This window comes from Macrotis lagotis, chromosome X (genome assembly GCF_037893015.1).
Source record: "Macrotis lagotis isolate mMagLag1 chromosome X, bilby.v1.9.chrom.fasta, whole genome shotgun sequence".
Taxonomy (NCBI): Eukaryota; Metazoa; Chordata; class Mammalia; order Peramelemorphia; family Peramelidae; genus Macrotis; species Macrotis lagotis.
Window position 1 is genome coordinate 192408679 of NC_133666.1, and position 22916 is coordinate 192431594.

A 22916-nucleotide genomic window follows, 5' to 3' on the forward strand; every position below is an offset into this window, starting at 1 on the left:
ACATGTCTCTATGCTGTTGCAGGATATGTGAATTGTTCCAACTGTTTCATAAAGTAAAACTGTACAAGTGATATAAACTATTAATTCTCTTTAATCTAGAAATTTCAATCCAATAGGAAGTTCACCAATGTTACAGGGACTGAGAGATGGATGGATGAATGGAAGGAAGGAAGGGAGGGAGGGAGGGAGGGAGAAGCAACATATATTTAAATATTCATGGTAGAATTTTTGAGATAGAAAAGAAATGAAACAATGTATATGTCCTTCAGTGGAGGAGTTGCTGAATGAACAAAATGAAATATAAATGCACAAGAAATGATCAAGGAAAGAAATTAAGAGGAAGATTAACAGAAACTGATGCAGGGATAAAATAAGTATATCCAGAAGAATAAACAAAAGTATAAAAAAAGCTAAATTAAGTAACTTTTCAAAACTTTTTAAAACTTAATAAGATAAGGAAAGATCCATCCCCCTCATTTTGACAAAGTCATGGAACGAATAGTGTGAAATGTTGCATGCACTGTCAGGTGAGTCATTATATCACTAGTGTTGCTTAAATGTTTATTCTATGCTATAAGAAGGCTTCAATTGAAAAGAAGGGGAAGCTATGACAGATATAAAGACAGCAATAAGACTTTTATTTAAAGTACCTATTAATCACAAACCACTTCTTTCATGGGATGCTTAAATGTTTTCAGTAACATACAAGGTACTAAGAGTATACTGTTCCCATTTATAGATATCTATCAACTAAAATTTGAGGGTTTGCAAGAAACACTTATTTATTTAATGAAGAGAAAAATATTTATCCTTATTGCCTAGATAGCAAAGTATAGGACTGCATATGGAAAATTAACATGGCAAGATGTCATTTTTAAAGTAAATATGCTGAAATTTTACTTTAAAAGGTCTTTAATAATAAACAAGGTCAAATTTTATGTAATCATTAAATCAGAGGGTAATTTATTTTTTTCTTGCTTAGGTATTTGGGTCTTAAAAGGAAAGATCTATGTCCTTTCCTCACAACTCCACTGATCTGAGAGAGCAAAAAATGAAATCACAAACAAAAATGATCAAATGTTTTAAAAAAGCAAGCTGGTTAGTCTAGGTAATTCTGGATCCAAAAAAAAAAAAGTTTCCTGACAGGAATCTATCTTAGAGAAATGGTGATAGCAGGAGTATATTAATGAACTCTATAACTACATTCCTCTAAAATATCAAAGAAACCTAAAAAACTTTATTTAAATATAAATCTCAAAATGTTTTGAATTAAAAAAATGGGGAAAGGATGTTCTCCAATAAGATCATATTATTTTCTTAAAAATCAATTCAAATATAGTCTATTATAAAAAGGATTTTACTATACAAGTGTTACAAATCAAAACAATCTTAGGAATACAAACCAAAGGAAAAAAGTTAGCCTGTAATCAATTTGGGGGTCATTCAATAAACAATGATTAAGAATCTACCATGTGCTTGCTAGTCACTGTACTAAGTTCAAGGGATACAAAGAAAAGGAAAGACAGTACTTCAACCCTCAAAGACCTAATAGACTAATGGGGCGGCTAAGGTAGCACAATGGATAGAACACTGGCCTTGGAGTCAGGAGGACCTGAGTTCAAATATGATCATAGTTACTGTGTGACATTGGGCAAGTCACTTAACCCTGAATGCCTCTCATTCATGACTATCTCCAATTGTTCTGATTCATATCTGACCACTGGATCCAGATGGTTCTGGAGGAGAAAGTAAGGTTAGTGATTAAGCTCAGTGTCCCCTCACTCAAATTCAATTCACATGCTTACCATGACATCACCTTTGAACAAAGGACAGAACGAAGGACAAACTATCATCAATAGTCTAATAGGATATATGACATAGAAACAACTATGTACAAACAAGGGAATATTAATTTTAGGGAAAAAAATCAATCCAACTTTTCATGACTCCATTGCGGTTTTCTTGGCAAAGAAACTAAAATGATTTGCCATTCCCTTCTTCAACTTAATATACAGATGAAGAATTGAGGCAAATCAGGTTAGGTGACTTGCTGAAGATCACAAAGCTATTAAGTATTTGAAGTCAGATTTAAACTTAGGAAGATGAGTCTTCCTGACTTCTGACCCAGCACTCTATCTGCTGGGCCACCAAGTTGCCCTAGATGCTCAAGAAGTATCCCCTAAAGCATAAACATACCCATAAATTTGCAAATGGTGAGATGTTTTTGTAAAAATTGTTAACAAAAAATGTGACAGGGCCAATGTTTTTCTTAAAAAAGATCACTATAGGAGCAGCTAGGTGGTGCAATGGATAGAGCACTGATCCTGAAGTTAGGAGGACCCGAGTTCAAATTTGACTTCAGACACTAAATAATTGCCTAGCTGTGTGATCTTGGGCCAAGTCACTTAACCCCATTGCCATAAATAAAATTAAAAAAATTTTTTTTAAAAACTCACTATAAAAAAACCATCATCTTATTATGTAATTTTGCTATCTCATATTTTATTTTTCTTCTTTAAGGATATGATTTCTCTCTCATCACATTCAACAGAGATCAATGTATACCATTGGAAACAATGTAAAAACTAACAGAATGCCTTCTGCGAGGTGTGGGAAGCAAGAATGGGGGTAAAAATTGTAAAACACAAAATACATAAAATCGAGAGAGAGAGAGAGAAAGAGAGAGAGAGAGAGAGAGAGAGAGAATAGTAACATAAAAAAAAGATCACTACAAGCAAACTCATAAAATCTCAAGTAAATGAAAATTAACCCCACAGAAAACTTGAGGTGAGCATGTAACATGAACAAGAAGATTTCCCTCTCTGCTTTCCTCACATTCTAAATCTCCCTGAGATATAAAGACAAGAAACTTCAACCTTATTAATTCCCTTTCATGAACACTCTGCATCATACATCATCTTTAGGCAGATGGAGTAAGAAACAGACAGAAAAGTATATTTTGCAGATGACAAAAAACATACAAGAGGGCAGTGAAAGAAAATCTTCTAGGTATAAACAAGAATTAATGGGAGATGAGTTTAAAACCCAGACTAAAAGAAAGTTAAAGATAAAATAACAATGGCTAGCACTAAAATGAATGCCAAAAGAAGGTGAAATAGTCTATCAAGGTTTCTTCTTGAAGAGTTTTGCTCTGTTGAAGAAAAAAAGCTTCAATTTTTTTTAAAGGGAATGACATTATTTGCTATCTTCACAAGGACAAATATTATAGGGACTGCACTAAGCAAAGAAAATAGCTGAAAATTCAGGATTCTAATTTTATACCTATTTTCTAAATTTGTATTCTATGATATTAATAATTCATGTAAACCTCATCTCTGCAGTTCCTATGTACTTTGCATACCCAAAAGAATTCAGCTCATACATTTCATTTAAAAATCATCAGGCAGGTAAGAAATGAGACATACACTTTCAGACAAGGCCAGGGTATTGACTTGTTTTGCTTGGCTGTACTCATTTGTTACAAGGGAGTCATTGAGAAGTGACTCTGATGATTAAAAAAAAAGCAACAATAACATTTTTTAAAGACTTTAAAAATCATTAGGTAAACTTCTGAGGATACAGTGTGTGCAAAGGAAGTTCAATTCAAAATAAACCTCCATATAAAAAGAGCTTTCTAGCTTGGTTAAAATTGCTGAAAAGAAGAACTACTTGACTACATCTATGCATTCTTCAAAGGTTTCACAGTGACTCAGAGAAATTATTTGAGTTCACTAAAATTCATTTTATGTGTTGGTACTATTAACTTTTCTTCCAGAGAAATTAATACTATTATCTATACTTATCTATACCTATATCTATATTAGGCAGCAGCTAGGTGGTACAATGGATAGAAGACCAGTCGTGGAGTTGGGAGGACCTCAGTTCAAATTCAGCATTAGACACTTACTAGTTATGTGACCCTAGGCAAGTCACAACCCTAATTGTTCCAAAAGAAAAAAAAAATAACATTCTATAGATAAAATGAAGGCATAGTTAAAATTTAATTGTTTCCCTCAGATACACAGTACTCTGCTACACTCATCACTGACACTAAAATGGAGTTGCATTATGTTATGTTTAAAATCACTTCATTTGAAAGGGTCAGTTTCAGAGAAATCAGGGAAGACTTTCATGAATAGATGTAGATATGCTGAGCAGAATCAGGAGAAAAATTCATAAAATTACAAAAAACTCAAAAGCTTTAAAGATATAAGAAATCTATTATTATAATAAGAATAACAGCATCTATATAGCATTTTAAGATTTCTAAAGCACTTTATATGAATTATCTCATTTAAACAATTTAAGGACAAATCACTGCTTCATAGACAATGACATATGCTTCATAGACACAAAGGTGATGTGCTCAAGATTCAAAAAAAAAAACCCTCAAAGACCAATGCAGATTTTTTGCTTTTTTTATTTCACTAAGCAAAGCTACAAAAGCTGTATATTTATTTTTCTTTTTTTAATGGAGGTTCTATTAAAAAATTGCTCATGCTCCATATTTTTGACAGAACGAAAGGGTTTCCTTTGCAAAAACAACAAAACCACCTTATGACTTTCTGTTGCTAATAAAGCCTGATAATATTTTTGTTCAACTCCCTATAAAGCACAAGCACATAATATTACAAAATAAGCTTGAGAAAAGTATAAAACTACAATATTACAATATATATGTGTCAAACAATAACATCAAAGAAGTAGCCATAGTTTTCATGTTGCCATTGCTGATACAATTTTGTGGCCAGATACTTGATATTCCCCACTTCTTACATGTCAACAATTTTTTTAAAAAAATACATAAAACAAATAACAAGCATTCCAAAAGTTTCATACTATGAGAATTATCATGTGTTCTACTGAATGCAAACATAAGATTTTTCTTTTGAAAATAACTGTAAGATTGCATCACCAACAACTACCAAGATTAATTCTCTGTTACAGGATGTAGATATATTTTCAGCTACACTAGAACTAAACAGGAGTCTGTGTTCACACCTAATGTGATGATCACTCAGGTTATAATAATGTTTAGCTATCACACCAGGAATTTTTCCACTGACCACAGGTATGGTTTAAATTCAGTTTTTAAGCACAATTTTAACCCAGCATGTCTCCAAACTAAAGGTAGACAGAGAGCAAGACAAACAGCTCTCTTTCAATAAGACTGTCAAAGTTAACAATGGCTTGAAGGACTGAACCACTAAGTGACAGATAAATTGTACAACATTTGCAGATCATGATATAATAATCACTGAAAAAAGTAATTATTGAAATCTACTTTCTGTCACTGCTGAAAAGCAGCAAATTATCCTATGAGTATTTTTGTCAGGGAAATATATCATCTTATTAATTAGATAAAAGAAAAAATATTTTATTTAGAGCACAATGACATTATTGAAGGCATACTAGAGCAAAGTGTAGGTAAAATATTGCTCACATTAGTAGGCTTTCCTAACAGCATTCCCATTCACATAAGCAAAACTTGGGGAAAATAAGATTAGCAGGTATCTGCTAAAAAAACAAAACGAAACAACTCTTGAATTAGGGAAAAGTATTCAGGATATATGTTAAGACTGAAGTCAAGAAAACTGACCTTCCTGTATTCAAATCTGGCCAGCTAGGTGACCCTGGGCAAGTCAATTAGCCCAGTTTCCTCTTCTGTAAAATGAGCTAGAGAAGGAAACCGAAAAACACTCTAGCATCTTTGCCAAGAAAACTTCAAATACGGGCCATTTGGTGGCCCAGTGGATAGAGCACCTGCCCTGGAGTCAGAAATACCTGAGTTCAAATCCAATCTCAGACACTTAATATTTACTTAGCTATGTGGCCTTGGGCAAGTCACTTAACCTCATTGCAAAAAACAAAACAAAACAAAACAAACAAAACACCCAAACAGGTTCTCAAAGAGTCAAAGAAAACTGAAATGACTAAACAAATTTAGGATTGCTAGTCACCTAAACATATCCAAATAATTCATGATACTAATGATGGGCAAAATCTGGGATTGCTCCTTCATATACCATGGTTCTGTCCCTTTTTGCCCATTGGCTCCACCTACTAATTAGTCCAGGGAATCCATTAGGGCTAGGAATTCTTCCTTTACTCAAAGACACAATTTAATAAGCATTCCTTACTTCATGAACTGAATTGGACTTTGCATATAAGCAGCTCTTCTCTCCAAGATGTTTGATAGAGGAACTTCTCAATATCTTTTAAATTCTTGGTTCCTAAATTCTTCCACTTTTCCAGAAATTCTCCCTTCATTCATACCACTGTTGCATACTTTTATTCCTGCAGTTGCCACTAGGAATTCCTTGCCAATCAACCTTAACCCATGTTTAGGGGCATAGTAATTTTCTCCTCTACTGGTTCTTTGATTCACATGGTTGCCTGGAGGAACCTTGCTTTACTTTAGAGAGTGAGAATCTGTATACATTCTCACTAATTATATCACAGGCTATTGTATCTTTGGTTCTCTCTAGCTAGCCAGGCCTCATTTTACAGATCAAATCCAAGAATCCTTCAGGTGTTTATTTCAAGTATCTGGGCAGTCTTACGATTCAGGTTTGATTTTATGAGACACTTATGGGCCACAAAAATGCAATTAAAATGATTAAAAAAAGAAAAGAAAAATATATTTTTAAATGTTTAAAAAAGTTTAACAAGAAACAGAATCATATATAATTCTACTCTCCACCACCCTCTACATTCTTCATTGCAACCATCCATACTAGGATAGGAAGTTATTCACAAAGTCAGTGGGAATTCTGTTACTACATATATTACCAACGTCCCATACAATGAGCTTTTTTTTTTTTATCAAGCAGCTGGCATGGAAATAAAAGCAGGGATGATCCCAAGAACCATTACTCTATAGTCTTAAAGATAAACAATACAGAATTTATAAAAAAACAAGCATCACTTACTATGTTCTACCCCTTGGTGCCAAAATTCCAAAAATTTTCTACCATATCTTGTACCTTAATATTTAAATAATTTAAATAAATAATATTTAAATAAAGTAATCCTAGCATAAGAAGCCCTAGAAAAGAAGATTAATAAAAAATAAGAAAAAATTCTTAAAATGCAATCTTTTTTAAAACATAATTCAGAGTGGTGGTTATATCAAACGCAATTCAGAATAGGCTTCCTGATTTGGGGGGGGTGGGGGGGTGGGGATGGCCAGGAGGAACACTAGATTAACAACACACAATAAAGATAAATCCAAGAGAATCTTTTTTCTTGCATGCAATATGTCCCAGAGTCCAAACTGATACCAATTTAGTGCTTCTTGACTCAAGAACTATCCTAGCCTAGGGAGCCTCATTTGAGAAAAGGTACCATATTTTGATCTTTTTGAAGCCTTCTAACTGGGAGTTCCTGTTGCTGTGAGGACAGAGTAACAATCTCTATGCTCCCATAAAGAACATCAGCACACATAATAAAATAGATGCCACTCCTACTTTGTCCTAGTTCAATCATCAAATGTAGCCTTACAGGAGACATTTACACATCGATAAGAATATAACTTCAATAACAGAACAAAGCTTACAGACTTCCAAAAGAAGTTAATTTCATCAAGTTCATACTGGGCATAATTTCTATACTACTGTTGAAATTCAATCATTGTGAGTATAGTTCCTCTCCAAAATTAATAGTCAATTGATGTATTCATGGGGCTTCCATGAATTCCAATTGCAGAAAGGACTTTTACATACTGCTATAAAATTCTGTATAAAAGATACCAGGAAAAGTAGACAGGAAAAAGGACAAAGGAGCTTCAGCAAGAAGTCATCTTCTTGATTGTGAAGCATTTTAATATACCTAGAGAGAGATTCTGATCCAAAGGTACAAATTCATTATGTTTTGATCAAATTGGCTAGTCTTCCTTTTCCTCAGGGCCCTATTCCTAACTTTCTCAGGATTATATATTCCTTTTGTGTACAGTATTACCCATTAAAAATTGTTTCTTTATAGTAGAGATAGCTTTTTGCCTGTATTTATATTCTCAATATTTAGTATAATACTGAGAACAATACAGAATAAATAACAGTATGTGCTTATTTCCTTCTTTCCCAGGATTATGGTAATAATCAAAAGATTTTATTTATTTTTATGTATGTGTATGTAAATACAGACATATATACATGTATGTATGAATATAAATAGGTAAAAATTCTTCAAAACTTAGATCACTGTAATTAGTAGCTAATATATGAATAGGTAAGTGCATAAGGGAACAGATATCTCATGGACTTCACTTGTATCTTAGCTAGATATAGGAAATTTCAGGGATTTGGGAGATGGAAGATAGTGACAAAAATACAGTAAAGTAAATAAACAGCAAAGAATCTCTCTGCCTCTGTGGATGAAGCAGAGGGCAATTTACATAGTGAACTTAAGAATGTAAAGGAAAGAACATTAAAAGACCAAAAAAAAAATGACTACTGAGGGTCTCCAGGTCCAGATTGTGAAGTCTTTTGTGAAGTCAAACTAGACCAATTTGTAATTTGCTTCAATTCTTAACCAGCCTTTAATCAATGAATGGATATTGCCTCAGAAAAATGAAGTCAGGAAGCGCAAAGCTTAAAAAGACCAGAGTCTCCCACTTCATTAGGTTCTTTTCACCAGTCACCTGGACCTGTCTTGTCACTGGACTCCCATGACTCTGGAGGAGAGAGTTAAGCTTGTGATTCTGCACTGTTGTGCCTCTCAAATTCAATTCACTTGCAAGTCAAGACAATACTTTACTGTCCTCATTAGTTCTCTTCAACAAGAAAGTAAGAATAATATCTTAACGGCCACAAAGATGCAGATTCAGACTTACACTTCTGAGATGCTGAGTTTGTTTGCTTTGACTAACAGTATTTATTTGTCAAAATGGATAAATAAGTTTGCACTTGAGGGAGGGTTACCAATGGTAATCAACAAGGATTTTTTTTTTTAAAATAAGCATTTTTAGGAGAAGAAAAGATATTATAATCTTCATATATATATGAAATGTTATCATTTGGAAGATATAAGTTAAGAAATGTACTAATGGATGTTTTTCAGTTGTTTCAATCAAGTTGAACTCTGTGATTTCATTTTGGGTTTTCTTTGCAAAGATACTTAAGTAATTCAGTTCATTTTACAGATGAGAATTAATGCAAACAGTGTTAAATGACTAGCCCAGGATCAACAGCTAATAAGTATCCAAAACCAGACCTGAACTCAGAAAGACGTTTTTCTGAGTCCAGAGTCAGTATTCAATACATGTCACCTAGCTACTCTGCACTAATAGATGAGAACATCAAAAAAAAGAGAAAATTCAAAATAACTCTGAATATATCACAAAAGAGAATATTTTTCTGAAATTGAGTTCATGAACATTTCACTCAACAAACACAAATCCAAGTACACACTCATTTAGAGAGACACTAAAAGCACAAATGTGACACAATAACAACAAAGAAAGGAGATTCAAATTTAGAGTTTTCAAATCTATTGAAGCATGTAAACTGCAGCATGAAGTTAAAGGTCTTTTAAATTTACACTTCAAACAAACAAGCAAGTGAAAGACACTGACAATTAATTAGTCTGCTTTCTACATTCCAAAAACCACAAAGGAAAACATCATTCTATAATTTCTAATTGTGAGAAGATAATTTTTTTAATTGATGTTAAGCACATTTTAGAGAATCCAACAATTTTAAAAATCTGTCTCTCAAAACCACAGTTATACCAATAAAGATTCTATTCCATGTTAGTTAATTGGTTACCCCAAAGTAAACATATTATTGACTTGGACTGTGTTTTTTTCCTACTTAATATTCTAAAGTAGCATGAAAAAAAGCCCTCTATGTTCCTGAAATTAAACTTCAAGATTACTTACACTATTTCACCCTTGTCTCAAAATACTGGGCTGACAATTGAATACACATCTGAGCTTCTGCAAGAAAAATCTATATTGTGTTTGAAATACTGCAAGCTAATGGAAATGAAGATGGCAATTAAAAAATCAGTGTTTCAACTCTCAAAATAAACACCATTTGACTCAAGATCTAAAGGACTGAAAATTAAATATTGAGCTTATAACCTGGCACAGTGATGTAGAATGACAAATGGTTTCAGAAAACTCACAGGCACAAGAAAACACCAAAGACATTTTACAACAGTAAAAAATGCTTGTCCTTTTCCTAAAATTATCTTTAATATTCATTTAAAAACAAAAGACCCAGAAATACCACAATAATTAACCAGTAAAGTCATAATCTTAAAAAAAGTTTCCCTACTGGAAGGAGCCCTTTCTAATGATCAACTTTACCCCCATCTCATGGTGAAAGTTTAAGAAGTTCAAGATACTAATTTGAGATTCTGGTATTCAAAAGAGTAGAATCAGATTCAATAAATTAAAATTCCCATGAATAAAGTCTAAGTTTCTATCTGAATATTCAATTTTTGATGGTAGGTGTTTATTAATTTTGTTTATTTTTTGTTTCTTCTCAAAGAGTAAGACAAGGAATCAAAATTTTTCCCAAAAGAAGAAAAACATCATATAATCCAAGAATCTGTTATTAGGGTCTGAAGTAGTAACGTCCCAGGTCACAAAGAAGAAGCTGATAAATCTTAGCAATTCAAACTGGGCCACCTACTCAGCAAGTAGGCATTTTCCAATCATAGTTTAAGAAGTTTGCTTTTCCTCTTTTTTTCCTTTAAAAAAAAGTGGAAGCAGAAAAATGTTGACTAGATATGAAACATATACAAAGATTTCTAAAAGAAAGATAAATGCAGTATTTGGTTGAGGTAGATTTTTTTCAATTATCTGGTAGGAGTTTTTTAAGTACAGAAGTTTTAAAGGAAATTTAAAGCCCTTGTTTTAGTTCCAGCTATCAAATGTCACAGTATCCTCACTACACATGCTTCTTATTTCAGTCGTCTGCAAACCATTCCTGTCAAATCCCAAACGCAGGTCTATTCAGTCCCAAGGTCACTATGAATACATGTTTCCCTCCTTAATAAATAGCTTTGGTGTACAGTATTACTACTATGGGAATTTTGTTCCTTTTAATACAACAGAAATGGCTTTTAATACCTTTCATCAAACTATTACTTATAACTGATCTCACCAAACCATTTTATTTTGGTTTAAATACTGACCTTCAACACTCCCACTTTGTGACATTCCTTGAAAGCATTTAGTAAAATAGCACTTTCAAGGGCATTTGTACTTCAGAGTTGGTTGTCCCATAGCTGTCGTAATTTACTCTTATTTAGAGCATAGATTTATAAAACTCTGAATTTGACAAGGTGTAGGGAGGTGGGAATTAAGAATTCAGCAATGCCAATCCAATTCATTTCTCCTTACACATACAACATATTCTATAAGTTATACAAAATTCTGAAGTCATAACAAGTCAAATTAACAAAACTTTAGTACCTACTGAGAAACTGGAAACTGTACTAGGCCAGAGGGATGAAAAATTGCTGGAAAGACTTGTCAACAACTTTCCACAATGTACAAAGACATGTAATCAAAGGTTTTAGCTGCAATGAAAAATCCTTGTAGCAGATTGTTTCAAAGAAGGGAATTTAGCAAACCTTTGTGTCATATAGGGACTTCAACTGTTGGTACATAATGTTAGATCAAGAAGAGAATTACTAATTGTAGCACTGTATAGTGGGGGAAAAAACATTAAAAGTAATCTTTCCAATACTTCTTCTCTTGATAAATGAAAATCTTCAGCCAGACAAGTGATCACTCTGCCTGGGTTTTAACACTTCCAATGTCATCGAACATACTAAATATCAAGACAATTCATGATAACCAATTTCATTTTTTGGGCAGTTCCAATTGTTTGAAAATTTCTTTAAAATGATCTGAAGGGCAACTAGGTGGCGCAGTGGATAGAACGCCAGCCCTGGATTCAGGAGTACCTGAGTTCAAATCCGGCCTCAGACACTTAATAATTACCTAGCTGTGTGGCCTTGGACAAGCCACTTAAACCCATTGCCTTGCAAAAGAAACAAAAGAAACAAAACAAAACAAAACAAAAAATAAAATAAAATAAAATAAAGTAAAATGATTTGAAATCAGGGCCTCTGTATCTTCAGATTTCTATCATTCTGGCCTTCTTGACTTTGGTCATCAATCTGTACCTCCTAGCCCATCTCCTAAGAATCTTAAGGTATCCCATAAACACTTTAGATATAATTCATTGCAACCCTTACATTTTATAAACGAGGAAACAGCACCAAAGAGACTTTGACTTGTCCAGGGTGATATAGCTAGTCACTGGTAAAATAGGTTTAAGAGCCCCAGGTCTCCTGTTCTCCAAAAAGGATATTGTTTACTATCTTAATTAGAAAGTGAATATGACACTCCACACTCCAAAAATTAAAAGAAATGGATTTTACAATATTCAAAGGAAATTTGTGATTTATTCATGCCTCTGACTTCTCTTCCTTAACTATATCCTAGCTATGGAAAAAGGCAATGATTAAGTGCCTACTATGTACCAGACCCTATGCTAAGCATAATTCAAATATGATTTAAATTGATATTCTGAGAGCTAGGTGGTGTTATTAGTCCCATTTAAGAGTTGAGGGCAAAGGGCGGCTAGGTGGCGCAGTGGATAAAGCACTGTCCCTGGAGTCAGGAGTACCTGAGTTCAAATCCAGTCTCAAACACTTAATAATTACCTAGCCATTTGGTCTTGGGCAAGCCACTTAACCCAATTTGCCTTGCAAAAACCTAAAATAAAAAATAAAGAGTTGAGGGCAAGTAAGTGGTAAAACTGGTAGAAGTGACGAGCCTAGTCAGGAAGAATCCTCTTCCTGAATTTAAATCTGGCCTCAGATGCTTACTAATTATGTGACCTTGGACAGCATTTAATCATGTCTGCCTCAGGTTCCTCATTTGTAAAATGAGCTGGCATACAGTATCTATGCTATGAAAAAACCAAATGGGGTCATAAAGAATGCAACAAGACTGAAATACAAAAATAGTTGAGAAAACAAAAGCAGACAGACATTATATGACTTGTGTGCCACCTAGTTCATTCCAATTCCAACTCAAAATCCTACAGTCTGACTCTAATTCAGCTAATTTTACAACCTGGCAATATATTTCTAAAACTTAAAAGATTTGACATTTTATCAGTGTATTTCAATGACATCAGTGTTCCCCATTTACCAATTACCAATGACTTGCTTTCATTATTGACATGTTAAGAATTAAGACAAGTTAAGACAAGTTAAGAAACTTGAGAATATGGAATAAAATTTAATATTAATGTGAAATATTTAGGAGTATATTCCTAAAAATAACTGATAAGTGGAAAAAAACTCACAAATATCTCCTTGTATCACTTCCATGAAGACAAGCATGAATGGAGCCTCCCCCACAACTCTTCTGACCATGCCATTGCCTAGATGAGAAAGGTTCATTGAGCTACTAGATTTATAAAATAGGTAGTATATATAGTATACACTACATATATATATTATATATATATATAGTGTGGCAACTAATGGGGGAAAAAAGTACCATCTTCCACTTTAATTAGTCATTCACATTGGTTAACTCTCATCTAGACTACCATAAAGGAGAATCAATACCTAAGGTGAATTTTCATTTCTCAGAAATATTATGTACCTGTGTCACATTAACAAATATTCTCATGACAGGGTCCAAGTAAGTAAGCCATAGTCAGAGTTCCTATAATACAACAATCATAAATTTAGAGTTGGAAAGGTATGACTTCCAAGTAACTTTCCAGTTCATATTTATGATTGCTGTATTATAGGAACTCTGACTACCTCTCATGTTCAGGTGATCAATTGCTGAAAGAAGTTAAAGGACGGGGTAGCTAGGCAGCCCAGTGGATAGAGCACTGGCCCTGGAGTCAGAAGGACCTGAGTTCAGATCTGAACTCAGACAATAATTACATAGCTATGTGACCTTGGGCAAGTCACTTGACTCTACTGCCTTGTTTAAAAAAAAAGAAAGAAGTTAAGGAACCAGGGTGCACAGTCACTTTGAGTCTGAGGCAGAATTTGAATTCATATCTTCCTAACTCTAAGCCTAGTATTCTACTACATCAGTTAGCCTAGAAATAATTTTATTCATGCTTCTGAAATAAAAATTTTGATCAAGTCAATAGATATTACTTACTAACTCTTAAAAAAAAAAGCCTTCTATCAAATCTTACAATTAGACTCCAATCCTCCTCCTCTTTCTGCTTAACTCCAGTCTATGGGGCATACAACCAGATGATCAATCTTCAAAAAAATATAAGGTTTTGATCATTTCTCCCCCGCTCAAAAATATTCAATGGCTCCCCAAGGCCTACAAAACAGATTCTAAACTTCATAAACTTCTCAATCTATATCATTAACATATCTTGCTGGTCCCATCTTTGAACACTGGCTCAACACTCCAGTCAAATTCATCTACTATTCATTCTGACCTTAACACAAACAGAATCAACACTGGATATCATCCAGACTTTCCACTTCTATTCCCTGACATCCATCTGTGAAAATCTTCCCCATTTTTTTAAGGCACAATTCAGATGTCATAGTTGTTTAATAATCACTCACAAACAGATCTCTGTCTCTCCTCCTTCCTTCCTTTCCCCCTCTTTCCTCACTCCCTTCTGTCTCATTCCCTTCCTTCCTCTCCCTCCTCCCCCCTCATTCACCTCTTCCCCCTCCCACCCCCTTCTGACTTCCCAAGACATACCTCTCCTTCAGTACTTAAAGTATTTAAAACTGGAAGAGGCATTAAGACTTAGAAGTCTTTTCACAGCCAAAGAAATTCAAGCCCAGAAAGGTAAGTGATTTACAAAAGATTACACAAGAAGTAGCAGAGCACAGATCCCCCTTGATTTTCTTTCAATTACACCACGAGGACACTCTGATCATAATGCCTTTTATTGGAATTATTTGTATAAATAGCACATTTCCCAAGGCCTAGCACAGTGTCTGGTATAAAGAAGGTGCATATTAAATGTTTGTTAACTGATCCATCTTTGTCACATGTTAAGCTCCTTGAAAATACAGAATATATCTACTACAAACCTGATCCTGTATTCTGAAACCAAAAGGTACTCAATCTTTGATTACTAATTGCAACAGCAACAAGACCAAGTAAGCACTCAATAAAAACCATATGAACAGCTCAGTAAAGACCATATTAACAAATACCAAGAAGGAAAGACCAGGACAGCAAACTGACTAGGGCTTTTATCACATTCAGCTCAAAGAATCAATTGAATTTTTAAAACTAGACATACACTACTGTGATTATATCCATTATGTTAACTCCATCCACTCCATGACTGGAAAATTCAAGATCCTACTATTGAAACAATTAATAATGACTATCCTTGCCATTATTTTTGGGGGGGAGGGAGCAGGGTTTGTTGCTTACTAGCTGTGCTCAAAGGTAGTTAAAAAGAGGCAAAGAGAGAAATCAATGCTGAGGAAAGTGAAGAATAGCACTTCCAATCTACTTGCCAATTTTCCTAGACTTCAAATTAGTACAGACAAAGGAGGCTAAATACATACTCCTGGCTGCCAGATGGAGGGATTTTATCTAATACTTTTTGATTAAAAACAAAAAACACTAAAACTGTGCTCTTCAGAAAAGAATTAACAAGTGGTTTTTATGTAGTATTCTCATAAATTTCAACATTCTCAGAGAATCCCAGGATGAGCAAGATGGTAGAATTTCTCTGCAAACCTCTCCATTCTCCAAAACAAATTATGTGGTAGCTGTGGAATAACAACAGCTGAATCCACAAGTTAAGTAGATAAAAAATACTCTACCACATAAAAATCTTATGAAATAAAATCAGACAATTAAAATATTCAGAGTTTTCATATGTAGACATCACTCACTCTTCTCACTTTTTGTGAGACCTAAGTGGCACAGTAGCTAAAACAACAACCCTGGAATCAGGAGGACCTGAGTTCAAATTCAGTCTCAGATACTTGATGAGTACTAACTGTGTGACCTTGGGCAAGTCACTTAACCCCACTGCCTCAAGAAAAAATAAAATATATAAAAAAATTAAAAAGTACAAGACAGTTATCTTATCTACCTCAAGATAACAGTGAGTAAAAAAAAAAGATAACAGTGAGTAAATAAAGAGGGAAAGAAGACCAAAAAAAAAAAATGTAAGTAGGACAGAAGTTTATACATGCCTGAGGAAAGGGGGACTGAAAAAAATCAGGAGGAGTCTGTTGTCCCTCCAGTGGAGTTTCTGGTGGTCAGTCAGTCAATAAAAAGTTATTAAGGATCTAATATTTATCAGACACTGTGCTAATCCCAACAGATAATAAGAGAGAAAATAGTCCCTACCCTCCAGGAATTTACAATCTAAAGGAATAAAGGCTGCAATCAAGGTACTTCCCCAATATAAAGAAGTGTAGCTTTGTGGTGGTTTAAGTGAGATGGATGGGGAAGACAGGAAAATTCTGTTTAATGGTAGAAAGGAAAAAAGTCAAAGAATGAGAAGGGGGAAAAAAGAGTAAATAAGTAAGGAATATAAAAGAAATGCTAAGACAATAAAAGCACAAGGAAAAAATCTTGAAGACAAATATAGATCATAAGGAGATGGACCAACTAAGATGGTTCTAAGGACAGAATAAGGAAAGAATAAAAAAATTTATAGCAGATTAAGAACACAATGAACCAAAATTACACCAAAAAAAGGAAAATGAACCCAAAAATCACTAAAGAAGATAAAAATTCTGTGCACTCCCAAGGATCACAAAAAAAAAATAGCAAGAAACTTAAAAATCAGTCAAATAAGAAATAATTTTGAAGCAAGATACTGAGAAATAAAACAAATTAATGATATGGTGTATTTCAGTAGGATAAAATATACATACACACACAGAGGAATATAAAAATTAGAACATCAAGCAAAAAAAAATAGCACTAATTTCTATTTTGAGTTGGAAGAGACAGTGCTAGTTATTAAATCTAGCTCCCTTATTTTATAGAGGAAGAATTGAGGCCCAAAGGGAAAGCAGATCAATTGTACTAAGGTTAGAAACCAGAATACAGGGAATTGAAGAATGAATGATGACAAAGAATATTTTTGGAATTTTTTTCCTAAAATTGTGATTAAGAAAGGGAAGAAAAATATGTGACAATAGCTTAATGGAATAGTAAGATCTACTGAAGGTTTTTTAAGAATTTGAGAAATTTGGACATTTTTTAAAGGCAGTAGGAAAGGAAATGACAGATAGGAAAAGATTTAAGATTACAGAGAAAGGGAAGATAATTGAGAGGCAAAAGAAGGGAATGTCATTTAGGACATGTAGGGGAGATGGCTTTGACAAGAAGGTTACCTTCCACTCATCAGAAAGATGTGAAGAAGGAAAGATTGGATGACATCAAATAATAGAAACAGAAGGGACTGAAGAGAGATCTCATGGTCAATGGCCTCAATTTTCTCAATAACCTAAGTATTGAGAGTCTCAACTGAGATAATGACATGATGCCTAAGGAAAGATTTAAAATAACTTCTCTGAAGAATGGTACAGGGAATCAATTAGAAAGGAATAAATTCTTAAGTCAGGGCCCAGTTGAGTTAGATAATGAGGTTTTAAAGTATCTAATCTATTCTATATTCCCATCCAGGGACTCAATTTGTTTCAAATCTTAAAAATATAATAAAATTAGTGTACTTTGGAATATTTTCAATTAACAGTTCTACTGAAGAAGATTCTACATGGTCTGAAAGGAGATAGATGTTGTAATACTTTTTTTAATTTTCAAAAGATTTTCAAAAGAAACCAATGGGGAGGAAGAAACATACTTTATGTAAAAGGGAAAGTGGGGAAGAAATCAAAACATATTGCATTAATTGATAAGATACAGAAGTTACTCTATGAAAATTATATACATTCAGCAATAATAAAATCTCCATTTTTAGAAACTTTAGATGTAGCACTATTTATTTAAAGTGTTAAATCAATAGTATTGTTTGACAACAAAGAAGATCTAGGTCACTACAATTAGGCAGTCATAGGCTCAAAAGATGTTTCTGACAAACTTCTGATGAACTTTTTAGAAAGGTCCTTAGCAATGTCATAGTTAGACATATTTAAATACTTTTTTTAATTTTCCTATTTTTAATCTACTAAAAAAAGGATAGCTTTTAAAGGTTTTGATTTTTTATAACTCAAATCCTGGTTCTGTTACATAATTTGCCTAAGTCATCTTGGACAAGTACTTTTATGAGTCACAGTTTCCTTATCTGTAAAATAAGAGTATAGAACTAGATAACCTCTAAGGTCCCTTTCATTTCTAAATCTATTAATCCTATCATGATTGACAAATTATAAAACAGCATTGTTAATTAAATTTTACAGAAATGCAATTTCTAATTTTCTTCAAATATTTGGAAACCTTTACTAATCAAAGAATATAACTTATTTTTAGAATAAACACTGTAACTGAATTAAAATTGAAACCCAGGATTATTTGCAAGTCAAAACTCACCCCAAACTATGTTCAAAGGTGAGTGTTGTCTATATTTTTCAATACTTCATAAAAACTGCATTTGTTATAACACAATTATTTTTTGTTCTAAACTCTCAGAATCTCAAATCTAATAATATCATTAAAGATCATCTAGGTTAGTGGTGTCAAAATTAAATAAAAATGATGATGTTTCTCCATTCTCAAAGAAGACCATGACATTATGGAGGTGATGACATGAAAGTGAACTGGATTTGAATGAGGTGTGCTATGCTAAGTCACCAGTCATACTTGCTCCTCTGGATCATCTTGGGTCCAGTGGCCAGATCTGAGTCAAGATGACTGGAGATAGTCCAGGATATGAGGCAATCAGGATTAAGTGACTTTCCCAAGGTCACACAGTTAGTGTCAAGTATCTGAGACTGGAATTGAACTCAGGTTCTCCTGACTCTAGGATCGGTACACTATTCAATGTACCACCTAACTGATGCTACAAAAATAAAAACAAATAAAAATAGGGGTTATTTAAAGAATCCCTATAGATCACATAATGTCTTAAAAAACATACACACACAATTCATATATATATGTATATATTAATTTTTTGTGAATACAAAATCAGAAAGGACCTACACTTCAATCTGATTAGCACTTCATTCAAGGGTGTTGTAAGCCAATGTGGCTGCTGGGCCACATGTTTGACATCTCTGATCTAGTCCTACTCCCCTCATTTTACAGGTGAAAACACTGAAAAAAAGTAAAATAAAATGATTTTCCCCCCCAAAAAATTTGATATTTGAACCCAAGTCTCCTGGCCCTAAATTCTGGGGTTTGAGGTAAGAGAGAGAAATAATGCTCACAGTTCTCAAGAGGTCAAATCCTTTTTTTTATTTGTTTTTTTATTTATTTATGCATTTACTAAAAGTCTTGTAAGAATAAATATAATTCCTCCTCCCCACACAAAAATAAAAAAAAAACACATGAAAAAGTGAAAGGAGAAAAAAAAAATTGTGTTTCAGTCTGTGGTGGTACCATCAGTTCTATCTCTAGGGTGGATCGCATTCTTTATCATAAATTCATCAGAGGGATGGCTAGGTGGCACAGTGGATAGAGCACTGGCTCTGGAGTCAGGAGTACCTGAGATCAAATCCAGCCTCAGACACTTAATAATTACCTAGCTGTGTGGCCTTGGGCAAGCCACTTAACCCTATTTGCCTTGCAAAAAGCCTAAAATAAAAAAAAGTTACTTCCATATTTTTCCACAGTTGCTCTTGCGGATTATAATTCCCTCCATCCATTTCTCCCCATTACCAATTATTATATTTTCTCTCTCCTTTCACTCTATCCCTCTTGAAAAATGTGTTGTGGGACATCTGAATGGCACTTCAGACAAGAGCACTGGTCCTGGGCCAAGACAACCCAAGCCAACATCCCACCCCAGAGACCCAGTAATCACCCAGCCCTGTGGTCCCGGACAGACCATCCAATCACCTCGCAAATAGTAAAAAAAGAAAACGTGTTATATCTGATTATCTTCCCATGATCTACCCTCTCCTCTATCATCTGTATCTCCCCCCTTCCCCACCCCCTTTCTCTCCTTTTTCTTCTAGATTTCTATACTCTATTAGGTAATTCCTTTTTGAGAATAGATTAAAAAAAATTAAAGCAGACCTGTGAGCTTTACTACATTTTCTCCCTCATTCTACTTTAGAAGAGTCTAATCCAGAATTTGAAAATGCAACTAAAACCGGTACCTAAATGATGCTGCTTAGGTAGAATTAATGCTGCCCCTTTTTCCCATCCAGAAAGAAGCTGTTATTTGTTGCTACTGTTTTTATTGATTAAGAAGTCATAGCATCATTTCTAACCATTGATGACAAATAAGATAAATATGACCAGTAATAAATGGAAAAGCTCAATGGAGATTTATAGTAAGTAGGATTTTTTTTAACTATAAAAATTCCTTATTGGAAAAAAAAGGAGTGAAATTTAGTTCATCTAATTAAATGAAAATTGCCTGACAAGACTGAATCTTCCCTTCAGTTAGTGACACTTTATTGGTAGCTGGGCAAAAGAGATATTCCTCTTTCAAAGTCACAATCTTCTTGGAGGGTTGTAAACCACACACTATTTCATAAAACAGTGACCAAACCATCTAGCACTGAGTAGAGCAGCAAATACCTTCAAGCAGTCATATAAGTAATAGTTCATTACCTTCAAAAGTAATTCATATGGAACATCTTGTTCACTGGGAATCTCAAAATGCCCATGCTTTAACATCCAGCATACTCACCAAAAGTATCATGGAAGCACTAACATGGGGCAGATAGACTATGGAACAAACTTTTCCTTGAATGAAATACACAAGCCAAAAAAATTAAAGTCTTTAGAACACAAAAGAAATGGAAGTCGGTGGCTTTAACTGTCCTTCTGTGGGGGTGGGGGGAACGGAAGTAAGATTAGGGGAAAAATTGTAAAACTCAAAATAAATAAAATCTTTAAAAAAAATTTTAAAAAAATTTTAAGAGATAAAAATGCACACACAAGCATGTGTGTTTGTGTATACTATATATCTCTAAAGGATAAGTTGGGTTTTTTACTATTCATCATCATTAAGAGTCCAGCATACAGTGTGGGAAAGAAAACCAGGAGAGAGGGAGGCATAAAAAATTTAAAAACTGTTTACACATTTCACCACTGCAGGCCTTAAAGTGATATCTGTTAGCTACATCTGGAAACTGAGTAGATATCAACAATTCCAAGGTTTCAAATAAGGGAGACTAAAGTGAATGGTATGAGATATTCAAAAACAATGAAGTCAGAAGAAATAGGATTGGTTGGAAAAACTGGTGGTGTCATTAAAAAAACTCATAAAATATTTACGTGCCACAGGAAAAATATTTCACAATGATTACTATCATCCTTAGGAAATTTCTAGTGGAAATCACATCTCTAAAGTCTCTGAAAAATGTATGACAAGGAAGGGATAAGAAAAGCATGGACTGAAATTCATAATTTCCAAATACTCGAAGAGTATTTTAGATAACAGGTCCAACCTGTTCTACCACTTAAATTTTTACCAGAGCTGCAAATGAATGGCAATATTAACTGCTTTGAGTTTTTCTCCTTTTATTTACTCACCCTATGTTATAGCAGAGATCACTAATTAGCAATAATATGGTCAAAAGACAATTTCTAAATAAAGAGATCAAGTATTGCAGTTTAAAAGATTATTGAATATTGGGGGCCAATTCTATCACAATCTAGATGGTTACCAGTTTCTTTATCTATAAAATACTGAAGCATTTCCATAAAGTCCCTTCTTAACTTTCTACAACCTAAGAAAAGACTACACAATGCACAACCAGATAATCAGCCATTGAAGTGAGAAATGAATACATTATTAGAAATGCAACAATTTCATTTAAATTGTCCTCCCATTTCGTTTATTGATCTACTATTCCACTTTAGTTTTTATTTTACATTCTTTTTTTAAACTCAGGCTTTTTAAAATATTCTTTTACATAATCACACCTTCCTTCCAATTTTAGTTCTGCTCTCTACAAAGTACTAATTTCTCAGCAAGGGAGCTGAGAAAACTTTGCTTTCTGTGAAATGGACAAATATTTATGATGCCTGCCTTTCCATATCACATTCATTATCTTTAATATCTGGACACCATGGTCAATTGCTCATATCTTTTCTTTTAGACCTCCCAAGCTAGAAGGAAATAAAGTTATATCAAGAATCAACAAATTACACATAAAAAGAAACTGGAAGAAGAATAAGGAGGGGATATGCTAGAGCATGTGGGCATGATTAAAAAAAAGTCTAGAGATTCATAAGTGCAGCCTTAGAGGGGAATGAATTCATGACTAGTCTGAGTATCTTCCTTAAAAAGATGACTCTGGGAGAAATAGCTAATTAGAGAAGAAAGTGTGCTTCACCCAGTAAGGATATGTACCAAGTAGGTGACAACTCCTGGAAAGATCACACACAGCCTTAAGAGAGGTGTGGTACAGAAAACTCATTCTGTTGACTAGGTCTGTCTTAGACCCAAACATTGTGTTCATTCATAGGTACATCCTTCCACCTAAATAAGTAAAAAAGCTAAAACTATAAATTTTCTGGTGGTTTAAATAACAAATATCATGAAGACAAAGAGGGAATGATATAGATGCTTAAATTCATTTCTAAAGCATTAAAATTCAAAGACAGCATTACATATCTTAATTTCTAAGATATAGTTATACTAAAAGCCATTCAATTACTGTCCTAAAGTTAAACAACAAAATATCTTTCTGGTCATCATATTACACCCAATAAACAAAAGTCACACATTTCCTTTTCCTCAATCTTTTGGTCAGTCCAGGCAAAGAGACTGCCTTCCCTGGAAAGCATATTTAGGAAATCCAGTAATCAAAGGAAC

The 22916-nt window shown here is 33.7% G+C and overlaps 1 protein-coding gene across 9 annotated transcripts in view; it reads right to left on the reverse strand.

Annotated features, from left to right (window-relative positions):
- MLLT3 (MLLT3 super elongation complex subunit) overlaps positions 1–22916 on the reverse strand; it is a 363248-nt gene that overhangs the window by 181137 nt on the left and 159195 nt on the right. For 8 of the 9 annotated variants that reach the window (XM_074208795.1, XM_074208796.1, XM_074208790.1 and 5 more), the window contains one exon: positions 13338–13415. The exons of the other annotated variant lie outside the window; for it this stretch is intronic. In XM_074208795.1, coding sequence (XP_074064896.1) covers positions 13338–13415 — 78 coding nt within the window. The remainder of the gene's footprint in view (positions 1–13337; positions 13416–22916) is intronic. 9 annotated transcript variants of the gene reach the window in all.